Raw genomic sequence first — 23,738 nt, 5'->3', positions numbered from 1 at the left:
TACAGCAAATAGCCATTAATAAAAACGTCATCATACCTGTCTCTTTTTATACTTTTTCAATCTCCTTCATCGTTATATTCCTTTAATAATCTATATTTATACAACTTTTTTAATTGATTATTATCCTGACATTGTTTGAGAGTCTGATCTAGACTGTTCCATAGTTTTACACCACAGACAGACACAAACTTTTTAAAGTTGTTTTTGTTTTCAACCTCCTAAAATGTAGTTCTCTCAGATTATTTCCCCCTCGTCGTTGTTCAAAAAACGTTTGTATGCATTTTAGTAGTTTATTCCTAGCTTTAAACATTAAATTGTTTTAAATTTAACCAAATAATTAAACTTAAATATCTTTAATTTAAAAATAAAGGATTTGTATGCTCCAAATACCCCACATGTCCTCTCAGTCTAATGACTTTTTTCTGAATTGTCCCCCATATTTCAGCACAATAACTCATATATGGCAACATAAGCGTGTTATATAATATATACACTGATTTATTGTCCAGGATAAATCTAGCTTTATACACTATTGCTACAGTTTTGACATTTTGATATCACATTATTTATTTGCGGTTTCCAACTAATTATATGACCAAGAAACTTATTTGCATTCACTCTCTCTATAGCTTCATTATCAATATGTTATGAATATGATCAATATGTTTGTACAAGAACCCATTTTTAAATCTTTGGTTTCAGTAAAAAAAATAATCTAAAACACATCAAACTGAAACTTTAACACAAAAGAAATTGAATGTTCATTTTCAAATCGAGCCATATTGATTAAGCGCAGACCTCATGTGGACTGCTTAACCTGAAGGTAAACAAACTGTACTAAGCAATAAATACACGGCATGTTGGACATACATAGCTTTAATTAGTCGAATGCATTAAAACACACTTTAAAATGACATCAGATTTCAGAAAATAGATTTGCACGTTTAACACAGAAGAACTAACAGCAGCATTTACAGCGTGAACAGCACCATATGCGTATGCTTCAATACAAATAACTTTCAGCTAAATAGTTTTATTACCTAAAATATTAGTTTCACAAATTTTTGACACTTCAAAGCAAGCTTTACGTTCCTCATCAATATGTGTCAAAAACCTAAAGATTTAATAAAATACCAAAGCTTTTCTGACACATTTAGTGAGGTTTTTTACGCTTGGTCTCTAGTTATAGGCTGTCTGTAGTGTCCACCCTGGTGTGTTTTTTGAGAGGCGTCATTAATCGATATACATTTCACATTCTTCCTTGGCCCAATATGTACCTGCTATGTGTACAGAAAGAATAGGGTTATATATATATATATATATATATATAATCCACAAACAGTAAATACTCGTGTAAAGACAAATAAAGCAGCACTTACAGCCACATAAATGACCAGCACCATTCCGCAATTCTCGGATGGTCAGAAATATCACCAGAATATTCAATTATTTAAACACATTACAATTTCACAAACTTTCCAAATATTTATATCAAGAAAAATGTGGGATTAGTTAATAAATCAAAGCTAAAGAACAAAAAATCATGTGATTATATTGGAGATTTTAAGTTGTTAAGATCAAATTGCTAAGTATTAAAGGTCCCGTGAAGTGCTTTATTTTTTTTTATTGGATGTTTGACGTAATCTCAATTGAAACATGAAGAGAGGGCGGAGCATAGAGTAGCCCCTCCCCTTTTAAAAAAACAGCCAGTAGCGTTTTGTTTTTCTCACAGCTCTGCCTGCATTAAATGATAAGCCAATGAGAAGAAGTAGGCGGGGCATGTCAGACACTTGAGAGCATTTGATTGGTCAGAAGATTTAATGAGAAACTAAAGTATGAGGCGACGTGAATAATGTTTGATCCATTTAGGAGAAAACAACAAACTACAAGCTTTACATGTTTACATCAGGTTTATATCTTATAAATGTAAATTTTGTCACTGTTTTGGAGCAGAGGAGTTTATAGATAACCTAACAGACTGATACTAACATCTAAAATAGTGATTGTAATTTCACAGGGCCTTTAAACAGTATTGATCCACAGATAAATCAATATATTTTTAAAACATTCACAGTTCTTGAAATGAGCGCTTTGCATGGAAATGTCTGAAAGTTGAATCCCTGCATCTTATTGTTCGTCCTGTTGAATCAGATTCTCCCCGACAGCAGCAGGAAAGCTATAAGCAGTGCCGTGACCAGCAGAACTCCAGAGATCAGGCCGATGCGGATCCAGGGAATCTGCTGATCTGACTGATGATCCCGCTGACCTGATCACAAACAGCACACGTTAATGTCTGCATCAGATCTAAATCTGCAATTGCTAGCACACATTGCTAATCTTAAAGGGGAGCTATTATGTCTCTTTTTACCAGATGTAAAATAGGCCTCTAATGGTTCTAGAGTGTGTGTGTGTGTGCGTGTGAAGTTTCAGCTCAAAATACCACAGTAATAATGTTTTCTACCTCTCTGAATCTGACCCTTTCAGGCTTTGATCCACATTGTGGTGTTTTGGTGTCTGTCGCTTTAAATGCAAATGAGATTGTGCTCTTTTCAAGAAGAGGGCGGAGCTACAAATGCCTTTGCATCAGCATAGTGGCAGATTCAAAACAGGACTAGTGTTCTCAGTGCTGGTCAGGTGTGCATGTTGTCGTTGGTCAGTGTGTGCTTCATGCTTCTGTCAGTCTATGTCGCTCCTGTCGCCGCTCATTCGTGCTTCGTCTAAAACTCCACATCTATAATCCTCTTAGTCTATGCTGACGTTATCTTCAGCAGCTCAAACACTCTACAGACGGCTGCTTCTCACTCAGGGCTGCCGTTTATGCTAATGAGGAAGTGATGGTCACTAGTGGAGGGGCTTTCCCCTCTGATTGACATTACTTCTTTGTACGTGTCATCAAAGTGTTTCTATAGACTGTGTTTGTCAAGTCTGATTAGAAGAATAAATACAATTAATTAAGTTTACCATTAGAGGATGGAGATATGATGGTAAAATTAAATGTGAGCAAATTATCAACAGTGTTTTAATCAGCGCAATCACCTGCACTGAATTATTGACTAACTAATGTGTGCTGGAAAAATAAACATTGTACATTTTTATTTCAAGCAGACTTAAAATACTAATAAATCATGAGAGAAAACAGTAAATACCACTGACCGGAAACGGTGCCTGGTAATAACATATCCATCATCAGAAGCATCATCATTAAAAGAAAGAAAAAATAAATAGATCAGAAGTTAATTTAAAAACACGGTCACTATAAAGACACTATAAAGCAGGGGTGTCCACACTCGGTCCTGGAGGGCCGGTTGCCTGCAAAGTTTAGTTCCAACCTCAATCAGACACACCTAGGCTAGCTAATCAAGCTCTTACCGGGCTTTCTATAAACATCCATGCAGGTGTGTTGAGGCAAGTTGGAGCTAAAATCTGCAGGACACCGGCCCTCCAGGACCGAGTTTGGACACACCTGCTATAAAGCATTACAGTTGAAGTCAGAATTATTAGCCCCCCTGTTTATTTTTTCCCTCAATTTCTGTTTAACAGAGAGCAGATTTCTTCAACACATTTCTAATCATAATAGTTTTAATAACTCATCTCTAATAACTGATTTATTTTATCTTTATCATGATGACAGTAAATAATATTAGACTAGATATTCTTCAAGACACTTCTATACAGCTTAAAGTGACATTTAAAGGCTTAACTAGGTTAATTAGGTTAACTAGGCAGGTTAGAGTAATTAGGCAAGTTATTGTATAATGATGGTTTGTTCTGTAGACTATCGAAAAAATATAGCTTAAAGGACCTAGTAATATTGACCTTAAAATGGTGTTTAAAAAATTAAAAACTGCTTTTATTCTAGCCGAAATAAAACTAGTAAGACCTTCTGCAGAAGAAAAAATATTATCAGGCATACTATGAAAATTTCCTTGCTCTGTTAAACATCATTTGGGAAACATTTAAAAAAGCAAAAATAAATGTCAAAGGGGGGCGAATAATTCTGACTCCAACTTTATATGTGACATGATCACAAAACCAATCATAAGGGTCCATTTGTAAAAATTTGATATTTATGAATCACATGACAGCTGATTAAATAAACTTTCGATATATCAAATCGGAGTGACACGGTAGCTCAGTGGTTAGCACTGTGGCGTCAAAGCAAGAAGGTCACTGGTTCGAGTCTTGGCTGGATCAGTTGGCATTTCTGTGTGGAGTTTGCATGTTCTCCCCGTGTTGGCTCTGGTTTTCCCTACAATCCAAACACATGCGGTATATTGGAACTGGGCAAACTAAATTGACTGTAGTGTAAGAGCCTATGTGTGAACGTAACCCCGCCGTTCCTACGCCACCCAACCCGCTCTGGGCTGGGATCGAACTGGTGACCTTCCGCAAGGGAGTCGGGTGCTCTACCAAGAAGGCTGAAGACCATGGCCTCGAGCATCTGTCTCTAGAACACCTTCAGAGGTCAGAGGAAGGAGATTGACCTGCACAGCACTCACTAGCTGGCCTCTGTTACATATAGGTGTTGAAAAATGAATGAGATATATAACTATTTGACAATCTGAAGGTTTATAAAATAGTTTAAATATGGAGAAAAATACTCTTAATGTTGTCTAAATGATGTTTTTAGACATTTTATTCATTCATTTTACTTTGGCTTAGTCTCTATTTTAGAGGTTGCCACAGCAGAATGAACTGCCAAGTATTTCAGCATGTTTTACACAGTGGATGCCCTTCCAGCCGCAACCCAATACTGGGAAACACCCAAACACACTCATTTACACACACACAATTTAGTTTATAATTCCCCTATAGCTCATGTGTTTGGACTGTGGGGTAAAACAGAGCATGGAGGAAACCCACACCAACATGAGGAAAACATGCAAACTTCACACAGAAACGCCAAATGACCCAGCGACTTTCTTGCTAACCATTGAGATACATTTTTAGCAATGCATAATTACCAATTACATGTTTACAGTAGGTAATGTACTATCTTCTATGATCTTTATTTAATATTCTAATCATTTTTATTGGATGAAAGAAAACTGTATAACTTTGAGAGGTGCAGTACACACAGCTGAAGTCAGAATTATTCACCCTCCTGCTTAATTTGAATTCTTTTATATTTTTTTTTCCCCAATTCCTGTTTACCGGAGAGCAGATTTCTTCAACACATTTCTAATCATAATAGTTTAATAACTCATCTCTAATAACTGATTTATTTTCTCTTTGTCATGATGACAGTAAATAATATTAGACTAGATATTCTTCAAGACACTTCTATACAGCTTAAAGTGACATTTAAAGGCTTAACTAGGGTAATTAGGGTAAAGTTAGGGTAATTAGGCAAGTCATTGTATAACAGTGGTTTGTTCTGGAGACAATGCAAACTAATATTGCTTAAGAGGGCTAATAATATTGACCTTAAAATGGCTTTAAAACTATTAAAAACTGCTTTTATTCAAGCTGAAATAAAACAAATAAGACTTTCTCCAGAAGAAAAAATATTATAGGAAATACTGTGAAAAATTCCTGAATCTGTTAAACATCATTTGGGAAATATTGGAAAAAAATCATAATAATTTTGACTTTAACTGTACATACGTGTTTGTTTGGCAAAAAAAAAAAACTTACCGTGACTGTGTGAGGTTGTGTGTGGGTCAGTGTGTGTTGCGCTGGTGCTTTTCTCAGTGTTTCTCTCTGTGCTGCTGCTGTGAGTGTATGTGTGGGGATCATATGTTGTGTGAGCTGGCAGCGTGTCAGTCTGAGAGCTCGTGGTATATGTGTCTGTGGCATATGAATCTGTAGCATTTGTATCTGTAGCATATGTGTCTGTGATATATGAATCTGTGGCATTTGTCTCTGTGGTATTTGTATCGTTGACATATGTATCTGTGGCATATGTAGTTGTTGCATATATATCTGTGGCATATGTATCTGTATCTGTATCTGTGGCATATGTAGATGCTCCCGCTGTGCTGCCAGTCTCAGTCCATGGCAAACTGGAAGGAAAATCTGTGATGGCCGGCCGACCTGAAAACACAGCTGAGAGAGAGAGAGAGAGAGAGAGAGAGAGATTACAACTACTATTATTATTACTGTTATGATTATGTAATTCAAGTTTTTATTGTCTTTCTTTCTGTGTTTTGGTGACTGTCACTTTAAATTAAACTGAGATTGTGCTCTTTCCTAAAGAGGGTGTGGCTACAAATACCTTATAACCTCTTATAAAAGAGGGCGGGGCTACAAGCACCTGTGTGTCAGCATAGCGACAGATTAACAACAGGAATAGAGTTATCAGTGTGAGTCGGATCAAAGCTGCGTCTCATTTCAGAGGCTGTATCCTCCTAAGGATGCATTCGAAGAGCGCTGCATCATCGCAGTGCGACGTAGCCTCCTTCAAATGCAGCCTCCGAATGCATCCTTCGTCTCCCAGGTAATGATGGATACAACCAGTGGATCCTTTGCGTACTCGAACATCCCAAGATCCATTGCGCATTGATAACGGCAGGACTTTTTAAAAGAAAACTCCAGATTAAATGTATTAATTAGGTTTATGTTGCTTGGAAATCTAAACATGTTAAAGAACAGAGTATGACATGCCTTACTATAAAGCGATTTTATAGACCGTTTATATTTTATGTGTATATGTATGGATCAAAGGAAATATGAAGACGTCCCTTACCTCAAAACTCTTTTTGGAAAAATGTATTGGGTATATTTATAATTCCTGATGTTATGTTAAATATTCAAATGTTATTTTAGGATATCAGCATGACCATCCAGAGGTGTTTTTATTTATTTAAGCTTATTATATTTTTGGCCAAGTATTTCATACACAGGGGCGACGCAGTGGCGCAGTAGGTAGTGCTGTCGCCTCACAGCAAGAAGGTCGCAGGGTCGAGCCTCGGCTCAGTTGGTGTTTCTGTGTGGAGTTTGCATGTTCTCCCTGCGTTCGTGTGGGTTTGCTCCGGTTTCCCCAGTCCAAAGACATGCAGTACAGGTGAAGTAGATTAAGACTAATCTACTTCAGGCTAAATTGTCTGTAGTTATGAGTGTGTGTGTGGATGTTTCCCAGACATGGGTTGCAGCTGGAAGGGCATCCGCTGCGTAAAAACGTGCTGAATAAGTTGGTGGTTTAAGTGTTTTTTGTTTGGTAAAATAATTAATAATTGCATCTTTAGTGATTTTTTCATCTAATTACACTGTCTTGGTGTATTTAGAGGTTTTTGCATAAAAAGCACAAGTGGATTTAGCTGATTTTGACGCAAAATAAAACCTACCTTGTTAAAAAGCAAAGAAATGTCTAAAGTGACATTTTTGAAAAAAGTTATTTTATTTACCAGCTAATAACCTTTTCATTATCTATTCACCTTATTCTTTGCCGACGAGCAGGCGCAGCCATTTGAATCTTTTTGGCTCGAGACTTCCGGTCTCATTCACTTCCATTCATTTTTAGTTGTTAAAAACTACTCGTTATGCTGCTTGATGTTGCAAACTGATATTTTCGTATTATATTGTTCTACTTGGTCTATATAGTAATGTAAACATTTGATTGTACAGCAAGTAGTTTGACCGTTTATTATTCCTAGTCATTTCTCCCATAGGGGACCTAATCGGAAGTTCTAAAACAATCGCGAAAACAGGCGCACTTCCGCATTTTAGAATAAGGTCTATACAATGAAACTTCTAAACCTAATCAGACGAGCCTGATAGAAAATGCTCATTTACAAGAAAAGAGGTCTGACGGATTTAGAGGGTTTTGCTTCATATATTTCCAGCTTTTGCAAACCTTGCTTTGTTTTCAGATCACTTAAGTTGTAAAATCCCTTTGAAAAAAAAGTAATTACAAATTTCATTACTGTTTATTCAAGAGTTCACACTTAGCTGATGATTAATTATAAGCTTGTTTGGCATGCTGTCCCGGGAGAGAGCCCTGAGCTCATAAGATCCTCGAGCCCGGGGCTCCCTCCCGTTGCAAGGCGAGAAGTTTGAGAGTTTGAGCTCAGGTAGATCTCGAGAACTCCCCTGCTGTAGTAGCTAATGAACAGCCAGTGATTGCTCTTGAGAGATAACCATTTACTAGGAGCATGTCTATAGTGCCGGTTTGGATTAGTCAATTAACTTATGTTGCATGTTTTTTGGACGGTGGGAGGAAACCGGGAAACCCGGGGGAAACCCACGTGAGCACGGGGAGAAAATGCAAACTCCGCACAGAAATGTCTGCTGGTTTGGTAAAGCCTAGAACCCGAGACATTCTTGCTGTGAGGCAACAGTGCTAAGCACTGGGCCACCGTGTCACCCATCTAGGAAGAAGGAGGAGTACGGGTGAATGGGGGGATTCTTCAAAACGAAGATAGCGGTGGTACGTAACCCAGGGTATTTGTAGTAGCTTAGGAGTCGTCTGATTGGTGCATTGAGAATTGGATAATGCGGATCCAGCCGCTAGCAATCATAAGCACGTGATCCTCTCGAAATTAGTTTATAACTAAACTTCACTTAACGACAGCTGTTATGATCGAGAAATGTCTTCTGTAGGCTAGATCGTCTCATTTCAAAACGCTCGGTTCAGCCTGTGTGGACTTCGAAGGACTCACCTTTGAAGCCTGAAATGAGACACAGCTCAAATGTTGGCAGTGTCAGAGAATGTGTCAGTCTATAATCCTCTTAGTCTATGCTGACATTATCTTCAGCAGCTCAAACACTTTAAAGGCCAATGAACAGACGGCTGCTTCTCACTCAGGGCTGCTGTTTATGCTAATGAGGGAGACTAGTGGGCGGGGCTTCCCCCCTCTGATGACAAGTACAAAGGGAGAATGTCAATCAAAGTGTTTCTGCAGACTGTTTATATCAAGTCTGATTATAAACAATACAAATAACTCATGTTCACCATTAGAGGCTGGATGTACTCACACACCTGTTTAAACCCCGTATAAAAGTGATTTTTGCTTAATAGGTGTCCTTAAAGACTAATTAGGGCCTTATTCTTATACTATAGAATTTATTTTAAGGATCTGCAGGTATTAGTTTTGGATCAACTTTCCCTTTCAGCACATCCATACCCCAGACAGTGAGCATGTGTCTCTCCGGGAATCCTCTTTGTAGGTCTCCGTAATCCGAGCTCTTGTATCGGCACTGATAAACACCCTGATCAAACCCACTGACTGATCTAACAGTGAGAGAGAAGATCCCGCGGCTGATGTCCTGCTGGTCTGGTAATGTGATGAAGCTGCTGTAATCCTCCAGAGTCTGTGTCTGTCCAGAGCTCAAGCGCAGGATCTCTTGCTCGTCTTTAACCCACTGGATGGAGATTTCTTCATAGGGTTTGTTTTTGGGAATATTACCGAAGCATTCGAGCGTGACTTCATCGCCTTCAAACGCCTCCGCGTGAACTATGGAAAACTTTGGTGCTATGCAGAAAAACACAGGAGAGAGAACATGAGACAGAATATATATATTCAGTGCATCTGGAAAGTATTGATAGCACTTCAGTTTTTCCACATTACTTAATGTTACAGCCTTAAACCAAAATGGATTAAATTCATGTATTTCCTCAACATTCTACACACTATCCCCCATAATGACAATGTGAAAAAAGAGTTTTTGAAATCGTTGCAAATTTATTCCAAATAAAAACCTGATAAATCACATGTACATCAGTATTGACAGCCTTTGCCACAAAGCTCTAAATTGAGCTCAGGTACATTCTGTTTCCACTGATCACTCTTGAGATGTTTCAGCAGCTTCATTGGAGTTCACCTGTGCTCAATTCAGTTGATTGGACATGATTGAAAAGGCATACACCTGTCTATATAAGGTCCCAGGGTTGACAGTGCATGTCAAAGCACAAACCAAGCATGAAGACAAAGGAATTGTCTGTAGACCTCCGAGACAGGATTGTCTCGAGGCACAAGGCTGGGGATGGTTACAGAAACATTTCAGCTGCTCTGAAAGTTCCAGTGAGCACAGCGGCCTCCATCATCCATAAGTGGAAGATGTTTAACCACCAGGACTCTTGCTAGAGCTGGCGGGCCATCTAAGCTGAGTGATCGGGGGAGAAGGGCTTTAGTCAGGGAGGTGATCAATAACCCGATGATCACTCTGTCTGAGCTCCAGCATTCTTCTGTGTAGAGAGGAGAACCTTGCAGAAGGACAACCATCTGTGCAGCAATCCACCAATCAGGCCTGTATGGTAGAGTGGCCAGACAGAAGACACTCCCCGCCTGGAATTAGCCAAAAGGCATCTGAAGGACTCTCAGACCATCAGAAACTAAACTCTCTGGTCTGATGAGACTCAAATTTAACTCTTTGGAGTGAACGCCAGGCATTACATTTGGAGAAAAGCAGGCAGCGCTCATCACCAGGCTAATACCATCCTGCATGGTGGTGGCAGCATCATGCTGTGGGGATATTTTTCAGCAGCAGGAACTGGAAGACTAGTCAGGATAGAGGGAAAGATGAATGCAGCAATGTACAGAGACATCCTGAATGAAAACCTGCTTCAGAGTGCTCTTGACCTCAGACTGGGGCGATGGTTCATTTTCCAATAACATAGCCAAAATATGAATGGAGTGGCTTCACAACAACTCAGTGAATGTCCTTGAGTGGTCCAGCCAGTGCCCAGACCTAAATCCTATTGAACATCTTTGGAGAAATCTGAAAATGGCTGTACACCGTCGCTTCTCATCCAACCTGATAGAGCTTGAGAGGTACTGCAAAGAGAAACGGGCAAAAATTCCCAAAGACAGGTGTGCCAAGCTTGTGGCATCATATTCGAAAAGACTTAAGGCTGTAATTGCTGCCAAAGGTGCATCAACAAAGTATTGAGCGAAGGCTGTGAATACTGATGTACATGTGATCTTTCAGCGTTTTATTTAGAATAAATTTACAAAGATTTCAAAAATTTTTTTCACATTGTCATTATGGAGGATTGTGTGTAGAATGTTGAGGAAATAAATGAATTTAATCCATTTTGGAATAAGGCTGTAACAAAAAAAATGTGGAAAAACTGAAGTGCTATCAATACTTTCCGGATGCACTGGATATATATATATATATATATATATATATATATATATATATATATATATATATATATATATATATATATATATATATATATATATATATATATGTATATATATATATGTATATATATATATATATATATATATATATATATGTATATATATATATATATGTATATATATATATATATATATATATATATATATATATATATATATATATATATATATATATATATATATATATATATATATATATATATATTTATATATATATATATATATATTTATTTATAAAAATTATTACATTTTATTTCCAATTAACAAAAAAGATTATTTATTTACTATTGGACTTTACTATTATTTTACTATTAAGCCGTTCACCATCACCCCCACTGTTTGAACATAGACATGAAAATGACATGTTCATCTTAAATGATTGCCAATCTTCAACACTGGTCTCATTTCAAAGAAGACGGAGGTCAGAGTGTAGCTGAAAAACGTTCACTAAAGTTCAATAAAACATATTATATTACAATACATATGTATTTTACAAAACCTGTTTTAGCCTAAAATGGACAGAAGATCAAACATAAACATCTGAACAGATTATATTCCAAATCTGAAGTTGATATCTTAAAGAATTAGCTTCCTGTCAGATTTAGTTTGGTCGCAGTACCAAACATGACCACCAGATGACATACAGTTTGCATTGGTGACCATACAAGATCCCCTATTTCTGGTTATGTTTTGAGGAATATGAGCCATATGTTTCATACTTTTGACAATATTTATAAAGTAGATAAGTAAATTCTACAGTATGGACAGTTTGGTATTTGATTTTAGTTCTACTTCTAAAAAAAGATGTATTACTTCGCTAGAGCAATCTGCTTTACGACACTGACAAGTATCCTTGTTGCAAATTGTTCAATAATATCCAAAAATCTCACATCACCAGATATGGACACTAGACATTATAAGCTTTCAAATGATATATAGTCTGTCATGATTGCTTTGTGTTTAGATTATATTATTATGATTTAAATATGTAACGGTGCAATATCAGTAGCTAAAATGAATACAAAAAAATGGCTCCCACTTTATAAAAAGGTTTGATTAGTTACTGACATGAACTAATGATGAAGAATACTTGTACAGCATTTACTAATAACCGTTTAATGTTTATTAATGCATTATTAAAATTCCAAATGTATGCTTGTTAACATTAGTTGATGCACAGCGAGTTAACATGAACAAACAACTTTACTTACATTAACTAGTGTTAATAAAGAGGAATACATACTGAAATAAATGTAATGTAAGTAAATAAATCAATTAATATAATCTCATTATAAAGCCGTACCCAAAAATGACCCATTGATAATGTTGTTTCTTGCGGTACTTACGCAACACTTGCAGTAAGACGGAGCAGATGGGTATCGTTCCCTTCCAAAGGCATTCGTAAATCTCTCCGTCGTTCAGCATCACGTCTGTCAGGATGATAGAGAAATCTTGAGTCTCTGCCGGATCTGTGATGAAGTTCACCCGGTCTTCAAAACCTCTGCCGACGCTCAGTGTATCTCCATGCAGAGAGAGGACGTCTTTCCCAATGGCCTCCCAGTAAACCTGCAGCTCGTCTGCTGGAAAACCAGAACCATTGCAGGGCAGAACCACAGACTCTCCCAGAAACACCTGCAGCTCAGCTGTCTGGAGGAACTGGCCAACACCCACTGCAGCCCGAAAGACAACAGCAGTCAGTACACTCATTCACTTATTTTCTTCCAAACTGAATATGGAGCTATATTCATGCCACAATTCTGTGTTTAAAGCATGCTAATTGGCTTGTTGCATGCACATTCATAATTCTGTGTGCAAACGGTCATGTTTTAAGCATGCAAAATGACTTGATTCATGCAAATTAACAATTTTTTGGGCAAAAGATCATGTTTTGAGAATGCAAATTGGCTTGTTGCACACACACATTAACAATTTGGGTGTGCTAAAAATTATTTTTTGAGTGTGCAAAATGACTTGCTGCATGCGTGATAATAGTTACACAAACATCGTGTTTTTAAGCATGCAAAATGACTTGTTGCATGCGCGTTAGCAATTTAGTCCAAAATATCATATTTTGAGAATGTAAAATGTCTTGTTGCATGCACATTAACAATTCTGTGTGCAAAAGATCATGTTTTGAGCGTGCAAAATTGATTGTTGCATGTGTGTAATAATTTCTGCATGCAAAAGACCATATTTTAAGCATGCAAAATGACTTGTTGCGTGCGAGTTAGCAATTTTAAGTGCAAAATATCATATTTTGAGAATTTAAAATGTCTTGTTGCATGCACATTAACAATTCTGTGTGCAAAAGATCATGTTTTGAGCATGCAAAATTACTTGTTGCGTGCGAGTTAGCAATTTTGAGTGCAAAAGATCATATTTTAAGAATGCTAGTTGGCTTGTTGTATGCCCATTAACAATTCCGTGTGCAAAAGATCATGTTTTGAGCATGCAAAATTACTTGTTGCATGCAAGTTAACAATTCTGTGCACACAAGATTGTGTTTTGAGCACACAAAATGACCTGTTACATGTGTGTTAACAATCCTGTGCGTAAAAAAATCATGTTTTGAGAATGCAAATTGGCTTGTTGCATGCGCATTAACAATTTGGTGTGCAAAAGATCATGTTTTGAGCATGCAAAATGACTTGTTGCATGCAAGTTAACAATTCTGTGAGCAAAAGATCAGGTTTTGAGCATGAAAAATGTACTTGTTGCATGCGTGTTTATAATTTTGCATGGAGAAGAACGTGTTTTGAGCACACAAAATGACCTGTTGGATGCATGTTAACAATCCTGTGCATAAAAAGATCATGTTTTGAGAATGCAAATTGACTTGCATGCACATTAACAATTCTTTGTGCAATTTTGTTGCATGCGCGTTAATAATTTTGTATGCAAAAGATCATGTTTTTAGCATGCAAAATGGCTTGTTGCATGCACATTAACAATTTTATGTGCAAAAGATCATGTTTTGAGCATGAAAAATTGATTGTTGCATGTGTGTTAATAATTCTGCACGCAAAAGAATGTGTTTTGAGCATGCAAAATGACTTGTTGCACACGCGTTAATAATTCTTTAAGCAAAAGATCATGTTTTAAGCATGCAAAATGACTTGTTGCATGTGTGTTAACAATCCTGTGCATAAAAAGATCATGTTTTGAGAATGCAAATTGACTTGCATGCACATTAACAATTCTTTGTGCAAAAGATCATTTTTTGAGTGTGCAAAATGACTTGTTGCATGCGCGTTAATAATTTTGTATGCAAAAGATCATGTTTTTAGCATGCAAAATTGATTGTTGCATGCACATTAAAAATTTTATGTGCAAAAGATCATGTTTTGAGCATGAAAAATTGATTGTTGCATGTGTGTTAATAATTCTGCACGCAAAAGAACGTGTTTTGAGCATGCAAAATGACTTGTAGCATCCACATTAACAATTCAGTGTGCAAAAGATTATGTTTTGAGCATACAAAATGACCTGTTGCATGTGTGTTAACAATCATGTGCGTAAAAAAATCATGTTTTGAGAATGCAAATTGGCTGTTGCATTTGCATTAACTATTCGGTGTGCAAAAGGTAATTTTTTGAGAGTGCAAAATGGCTTGTTGTATGCACGTTAATAAATCTGTGCTCAAAAGATCGTGTTTGGAGCATGCAAAATTACTTGTTGCATGCATATCAACAATTCTGCATGCAAAAGATCACGTGTTGAGCGTGCGAAATGACTTGTTGCATGCACATAAAAAAATTCTGCATGCAAAAGATTGGGTTTTAAGCATACAAATTGGCTTGTCGCATGCGCTTTAACAATTCTGCATGCAAAACATCATGTTTTGAGCGTGCAAAAATAAATAAAAGTAAAAAATATGAAAAGGAAACATTAAGTAACTAAATTAAGTAAAATAAAAACTATAAAAAATGACTGAAAACATAAACAATTTACAGAATAGTCAATTAATAATATCTAGACATTTGATCTTTAAAATTGATAAAGTACAGCCTCTCAAACATTTTTTATTAACATCAATAATTATATGAACATCGAATATGAATAACAAAATGCTGTTCAGTTACTTCTGTGCGGAAAGATCTGTTCATTAACAGTTTATTTTTCCAACATCAAAAAGTTCAAAAGTCATAAGCGATTGAAAAGTGAATATTTGAACTGATGCTGCTGATACAGAGTTGCTCCTAGAGACCCCCAGGGGTTTACTGAGAGCCATCTCTACAAGCATGTCTTTCCCCCTCTCAAGACTGCTCTAAAGATAAAACTTAAGAATAAATAAATATAGTAATATATCAGCAAACACCCTGAAACTAAACACAGAAGAAATCCATCACTTACCCTTGAGGGCTACAGTAAAAATGAATACAGTCCAGAGATTATTCATGTCCTCTCAGAAAACCTGCAATATGTATTAAAAAAATAATAATTAGGTTATACTCTATTTTAAGGCGTCCTTATTACACTGGAACTATTCATTTATCTATTGAGTAATATTAATTAATTGCATGTACTTACTATATATTTACCCAAGGGTCAGGGTTGGGTCTAAAGTTAGCTGCATGTAATTATGCATACATAATTTATTGTAATTATGGTCACACTTTACAAGAAGTTTGTGTAAGTGAATGCATTTACTAACATAAGCAAACAATGAACAATGTGTTTATTACAGTATTCATGTTAGTTAACAAAAATACAGTCGTTCAATGTTCATGTTAACTCACGGTGCATTCACTAATGTTAACAAGCATGAGTTTGGATGTTAGTAATGCATTCAGACATATTAAAGTATGATGTACAAGTATTGTTCATTGTTAGTAAATACATTAACTAATGAAACCTTATTGTAAAGTGAGACCGTAATTACTATAGTAAGTACATGGAACAAGGACATCTTAAATAAACAACTGTAAATGTAATCCATGAGACGTCCAAATTTAGGTTTCTGCATCAAATTGCATTCAATTAAAATCGCCTCACAACAAGAAGGTTGCTGGTTCGAGCCCCGGCTGGGTCAGTAGGCATTTCTGTGTGGAGTTTGCATGTTCTCCCTGTGTGAACGTGGTTTTCCTCCAGGTGCTCCGGTTTCCCTCACGGTCCAAACACATGCGCTATAGGGGAATTGAATAAGCTAAATTGGCTGTACTGTATGAGTGTGTGTGTGAATGAGTGTGTATGGGTGTTTCCCAGTGCAATAAATGGGTTATTTTTTTAGTTTTTCTCCTGTTGCGCTCAACAAACAACCAAACGAACAGAGAAGGGTCTCATGACCTTAAGGTTAACTTTACACCTTTCTCCAAATATCAGGAGGTAAAATATTGACCCTCGAGCATGACCAAATGACCAGAGAAGGGTCTTTTGACCTTAAGGTTAACTTTCCCCAAATTTCAGGAGGCAGAATATTGACTCTAGATCAGTGGTCACCAAACTTGTTCCTGGAGGGCCGGTGTCCTGCAGATTTTAGCTCCAACCCTAATCAAACACACCTGAACAAGCTAATCAAGGTCTTACTAGGTATACTTGAAACATCCAGGCAGGTGTGTTGAGGCAAGTTGGAGCTAAACCTTGCAGGGACACTGGCCCTCCAGGACTGAGATTGGTGACCCCTGCTCTAGATAATCATGCTGACACTACAAACCTCAAACTTGTGCTTTGCAATCAGATTAAATGTGCACCTGAGAGAGAAGGTGGGCCTGATCAACTCACACTTCACTCTTCCCTAAAAGGCCGAACTCTGGCCAGCACCTGTAGTCAATGTTGACTATAAAGATGAGGGTTTCTTGCTGAAACATTGGAAGCTCGGCCGTGGGATAAGTGCACATCGCCCGGCATTCTCAGACACATGTGTTGGTTTTCCAATGTGATGGCACGTCTCTGAGGTTGTATATACTTATATCGAATTGCTTGGGGTTTCATTATTCACTTATCTTTGCGCTCAGCCAAAACACATTACCTGAGAACAAGTAATAGCTTCAAAAGACCAAATTTGGGAAAAATGTCGTTAGATAGAGACAACAAGATGAATTCAACATCACATTTAACAAATATAATGAGATTAGATCCAGCGGTAGATACAAGATGAACAGTCTGTTGAAGGAGCAGTATCAACAGATATTAAGCAGACAGTCTACTAATACTCAACTGGACCATCAAAATAAAGTGTTACCGAACTGTTTATTAGCACTTATAGTATAGTATGGTTTACTATATAGTTTATATAGTAAATATATATAGTTACTTAGAGTTTATTAGCACTTATAGTATAGTATATATAGTTTATATAGTATATATATAGTTACTTAGAGTGTTTTAGCACTATAGTATAGCATGACCTTATTTTACATCCATAATCTGACCCAATAACTACTTTAATAACTAGTAATAAGTAGGCCCACACGGAATCTGCATACGCAGAATTCAGCAGATTTTTAGCTCATCATTAATTCTGTTTATTTACTTGAGTAAATGTGTGTATATTTATATTTATTCAGTTTTTCAATTAATTACAGTAAAATTATTGACTAATATGAAAATAATCATGATTTATTTACAGTGCAGTTTGTACAGTAATATTTTCTGTCTTTCAGTAGATATTATATGAGAGACTTGCTTTGTTTACTAAATAAAGTGGATCTAATTGGATTTGCATTGTAAACATTAAATAAAAGTTAATAAAGCTATTACTTTTTATTTCATATATAAAGGTTTTATTTATGATTCTCCCAAAATAATTCCACATAAATCCGCAGATTTTAACACAATTCTGCGCAGAAATAGCACAAAATGACCGCAGATTCCATCTGGCCCTAGTAATAAGCAGCTAATTAGATGTTTATTGAGCTAAAACTTTTAATTAATGGTTAGTTAATAGCATGAATTTTAAATCGACCCATAAAATGTAAAGTGTGCATTCAGAAAACCTTATGCTTCCAAATAATAATCATGTTCTGTGATGGGGGCGCGTGTTATTTAGCTTATTTTTATTAAAATTTAAATCCATTTTTGTTTTATTAGTAATTTAAATTATTTTACAATTATTTTTATTAATAATTTTTTTTTATTTATTTTAGTCTTAGTTATTGGTTTGTTAATATTGTGAATTGAAATACAGTTGAAGTCAGAATTATTTGCCCCTGTTTGATTTTTTTATTTATTATTTTTTTTAATATTTCACAAATGATGTTTAACAGAGCAAGGAAATTTTCACAGTATGTCTGATAATATTTTTTCTTCTGGAGAAAGTCTTATTTCTTTTATTTCGGCTAGAATAAAAGCAGTTCTTAATTTTTTAAACACCATTTTAAGGTCAATATTATTAGCCCCTTAAAGCTATATTTTTTTCGATAGTCTACAGAACAAACCATCATTATACAATAACTTGCCTAATTACCCTAACCTGCCTAGTTAACCTAATTAACCTAGTTAAGCCTTTAAATGTCACTTTAAGCTGTATAGAAGTGTCTTGAAGAATATCTAGTCTAATATTATTTACTGTCATCAAAATAAAGTGTTACCAAATTGTTTATTAGCACTTGTACTGTATGACCTTATTTTACAGCCATAATCTGACCCAATACCTAAACACAACAACTACCTTAATAACTAATAATATGCAGCTAGTTAGTATTTTATTGAGCTAAAAGTCTTAATTAATGATTAGTTAATAGCGTAAGTCTTAAACTGACCCCAAAAAATATAATGTGTGCATTAATAAAACCTTAAGCTTCCAAATAATAACCATGTTCTGTAATAGGGTGTTTTTTAGCTAAATTTTTTTATTTCTTTTATTTTATTAGTAATTTTAGCACTTAATTTTAGTCTTCGTTAATGGTTTGTTAATATTGTGAATTGATATAATTAGTGTATGCATTAATACAACCGTGCGCTTCCTAATAATAATCATGTTCTATGATATGGGCATGTGTTATTGAGCACGTGGCAGAGGGTTTTGAGTGACGGGCGATCAGCCAATGAGCTCGCAGTAAAGCTGCACCTCTGCCACTCCCACAAATACTTGTGCAGCTTTATTTAACAGTGCTGACCAATGTCAATCACACTGAGCCTGAAACCAGAGCTGCACACACACACTCCACACTGCAAACACACACTCCCTACACACACACACTGATTTAACATGCATCTTACAGGTACCAGTTGAACAATATATTAATTTGATCGAATTTTAATATTCAAAAGGTTATCTCAATACAATTATTCTTACATTTTTAATGCAATTATTCAAGTTTTTTTAATATTATTTGCTCCATTAGTTCATCTATGAGGCACGTGCAGATTCAAGACCTCATTGCTTGTTAAAGTAATGAGACACCAGAGTTATTTTGGTACATTAGTAGATATTTTAGTACCACCTTTACACTTTTATCATGTATATTCATAAATTAGACTCAATTTCATTTTTATTTTATTATTTACCTGTTTTAAAGATGTTGTATATTTTATTAGTGTTTTAATGTTTATATTTAATGTAAATTTATTTTTATTAACATTTAAATACATTGTTATTTTAGTAGTAATTTTAGTATTTCTAATTTGATTTCACTTTTTAAAGGTTTTATTATGATTGTTTTTGGTTTTATTTGGAAAAAGATGTCAAAACAGTATACAAAAAAGTAAAAAAAAATGCACATCATATATTGTTTATGAAGATCATATACTGTTTGTGCACATCATATACTGTTTGTTGTACAATATGTGGGTCATATTGTGCTTTATTTATATCTTTATTATTATTTTGTTCTGTTATATACACACAGTGCTCAGCATAATTGAGTACAGCCCATTTTAAAATTAATATTTTTTTCCATTTCATATAAGCAAAGTATTTTGGTGCATTTAAACAAAACATATTTAATAAACAGATATATTTATTAACATAATATTTCAGTCACCAAGCATATTTAGAAATAGAAAGATAATACAATTAAAATTAAGCAAAATATTGCAAAAAATGTCACAAAATTTCAACTAAATTGTTCAATTTTTTTTTTTGCTTCTCTTGATTTTTCCTCTGTATTTAAATTTGTATTTAATATTTTTCTATAACATATAAATGTGGCTGTACCAGTTGTTGGACCATTATGGTGAGTTATTTTGTTAGATAAGCTCCAGATTTGGCCTCAGTACTGACTAATTTAATGTTTAATAATTAATTTAATAAACTAATTTAATAAAATTTAATGTATATGCACAAATATAATACTGTAGAGCTTTTTGAAAGAGAAATTTGTAAGGGGTGCACGCATATATGCTGAGCACTGTATATTGTTTATGCACACCATTTTTTATACACATCATACATTGTTTGTTGTACAGTATGCGGGTTATAGTGTGGTTTGTTTATTAATTTATGAATTATTTTGTACTGTTATATGATGTTTATTATATATTTTATATATGTATGTAGCGAATGCGTGTGTACGTACTGGTCCTCCAGGTTAAGGGTTGAGCGTTGAGCTAACAACCCACCACATGAAAAACTAGATGTTACGCAACACCAGCATGGTGCAGCTAAATATCAACTTCGATATAAGCGGCCGTGGGAGTGAGTAAGTATATATTTGTAGTTATTGTTTTGATTTGTACTGTTATTTTCTCTTTCATTTTTGTTTGTTTAACTGTCATAAAAATCTGATAAAAAAATTAATTCATACACATTTTAAAACTGTTGAGAATAAAAAAGCCATTGGTTTATTTTCATTGTGGTCCTCGAGATTTATTTTCCTTCACCTTAGTGCCACCTTACTCATCAGGGGTCGCCACATCTGAATGAACCGCCAACTATTCCAGCATATGTTTAACACAGTGGATGCCCTTCCAGCTGCAACCCAGTACTGGGAAACACCCATACACTCTCACATTCACACACGCTCATACACTACGACCAATTTAGTTAATCAATACCCCTATAGCACAAGTGTTTGGACTGTGGGGGAAACCGGAGCACCCGGAGGAAACCCACGCCAACACAGGGAGAACATGCAAACTCAGAAATGCAAACTGACCCAACCGGGACTCGAACCAGCAACCTTCTTGCTTTGAGGTGACAGAGCTACCCCCTGAGCCACCATATCGGTCAATAAAAATATGCATATTTATTTATTTATTTAAAAAATGGATGGCTAAATCATAAATAAAATGCAATCAACATTATTTCAAGAATGATTTTAGCTAGCAAAAGGATATTAGATTGTGTTTTGATTTTGCTTATATATATATATATATATATATATATATATATATATATATATATATATATATATATATATATATATATATATATATATATATATATATATATATATATATATATATATATATATATATGCATGTATACAGGCTGATAAAGAGAAAAACACTTAGCATCTGGTGTATTACTATCATATGGAAAATAAAACTGAAAAGAAAAAATAAAACACAACATTATTGCATACATTACCAGATATACACTTATTTACATTTCTATTAATACACATCAACATATTTTGGTAACACTTTAAAATAATGATCCACTATAGTTGAACTTTCTAACGTGATCAGAGTACAAACACTATATATAACCACTGCATTAGCATTCACAAATAAAGTTTGTTACTATTAGTTAAAGCACTGTTTTAATGTAGTTTAAATTAGTTAAAGCATGGTTAGTTAATTAGCATTAATTAAAGCATGGTTAGTAAACAAGAACCAACAAATAACTTTAACAAAGATGAATAAATACTGCGTATAACAGCAATAGATAGTTCATATTAGTAAATACATAATGAACCAATATTTTAGCATCACCCAATTAAATTTCTCTATTAACACTTCCATGCATTTGCTTAATTAATAACAGTTTAGAATATCAGTCCATTAGTTAATGCATTTACTAACATTATGAATAATCTTGTTCAATATTTACTTATGCATTAATATTAAAATCTAAAATCATGCTTGATAACATTAGTTCATGCACTGTGAGTTAATATGAACTTAAATATCATTAATTAACACTTCCAAACATTAATAAATAGCATAATAGATGCATCACTAATGGTTTGTTCATGTCAGTATATACATGAACTAATGGAGCACTGTATTAAAGGGTTAATTTTGAGTACTTGCTAAAACCAAACCAAACAAAAACACACCGAACACTGAGATGACAATACATATTAAAGCTAAATATATGACAGTATATATGTACTTACAGTGTGGTGTGCTTATGAGAGCGTCTATCTTCATTAATTGATGGCTCTGCTGCTCTTCGTCCACATGTCCTGCAGGTCTGGAGCTGCTGCACATGTTGCTGTATGTTTAGGGCTCAAGATGACATGAGTGTTAAAATACCACCTGATGCAACAATATCAGCACATGGAGTACACACACTGCAGTAACACACACCACGCTGCGTTTGCATGCATTTAGCGGATCGCACACGTCCATGCTTATTTCTGTCCTTTCTTTCTGTTCTTACTCATGCACTAAATAAATTATTAATTGGATTTACTACATTTTTTTTAAGCTATGTGGATGCAAACAATTAATATAGGCTGAATTTAAACAAATTAAATGCAGTAATGCTCTTAATTTGTTTCAATTCAGCTCATATTAATTATTTGCATTAATTTACCTTAAAAAACCTGAGTAAATGCAATGAATCATTTCGTTCGGTGTGTGTTTGAGTATTCTGAATGTATATAAAGCAGTGACTGTGAAACATTAGACCCGTGGCACACATGGATCTGCTTCTGGATGAATTTCCTGGCTCCATTACAAGCATTTACACCTCAATCACTCCAAGAAACTCAAGCTCTATTTAAAGCTAACGGTACAATTCACTGATTTACAGTACATGAGGAACAATAACACTGAGATCAGGCTGCAACGAGCTGATTTTCATCTAAATTAATGATGTATTTAGTTTTAATTGTGCATGTGTTAAGGGGATATTAACACAAAACATGTATACATACACACACTCACCGGCCACTTTATTAGGTACATCTTACTAGTACCAGGTTGGACCCTCTTTTGCCTTCAGAACTACCTTAATCCCTCATGGCACAGATTCAACAAGCTACTGGAAATATTCCTCTGAGATTTTGCTCCATATTGACATGATAGCATCACGCAGTTGCTGCAGATTTGTCGGCTGCACATCCACGGTGAGAATCTCCTGTTCCACCGCACCCCAAAGATGCTCTATTGGATTGAGAGCTGGTGACTGTGGAGGCCATTTGAGTACAGTGAATTCATTATCACGTTCAAGAAACCAGTCTGAGATGATTCTCACTTTATGACATGGTGTGTTATCCTGCTGGAAGTAGCCATCAGAAGATGGAGACACTGTGGTCATAAAGGGATGGACATGGTCAGCAACAATACTCAGGTAGGCTGTGGTGTTGACATGATGATCAATTGGTACTAATGGACCCAAAGTGTGCCAAGAAAATCTCCCCCACACCATTACACCACCTCCACCAGCCTGAACCGCTGATACAAGGCAGGATGGATCCATGCTTTCATGTTGTTGAGGCCAAATTCTGAGCCGAGCATCTGAATGTGGCAGCAGAAATGGAGACTCATCAGACCAGGCAACGTTTCTCCAATCTTCTATTGTCCAGTTTTGGT

At 35.4% G+C, this 23,738-nt stretch overlaps 1 protein-coding gene across 1 annotated transcript; it reads right to left on the bottom strand.

Moving 5' to 3' along the window:
• Positions 1-1,912: 1,912 nt before the first annotated feature.
• LOC130220731 (uncharacterized) lies at positions 1,913-22,420 on the bottom strand. The gene is made up of 7 exons (XM_056452962.1): positions 22,316-22,420; positions 15,444-15,504; positions 12,437-12,760; positions 9,066-9,413; positions 5,638-6,048; positions 3,154-3,165; positions 1,913-2,266 (listed from the first exon to the last, which is right to left on the bottom strand). Exons 2-7 carry the CDS (start codon positions 15,487-15,489, stop codon positions 2,148-2,150), a joined length of 1,260 nt encoding a protein of 419 aa, XP_056308937.1. The 5' UTR covers positions 15,490-15,504; positions 22,316-22,420; the 3' UTR covers positions 1,913-2,147.
• Between the last annotated feature and the right edge of the window lie 1,318 nt (positions 22,421-23,738).

The sequence above is a fragment of the Danio aesculapii genome, chromosome 1, assembly GCF_903798145.1.
Source record: "Danio aesculapii chromosome 1, fDanAes4.1, whole genome shotgun sequence".
Taxonomy (NCBI): Eukaryota; Metazoa; Chordata; class Actinopteri; order Cypriniformes; family Danionidae; genus Danio; species Danio aesculapii.
The sequence above is the reverse complement of the archived record's forward strand: the minus strand, read 5'-3'. Positions and strand labels throughout refer to the sequence as shown.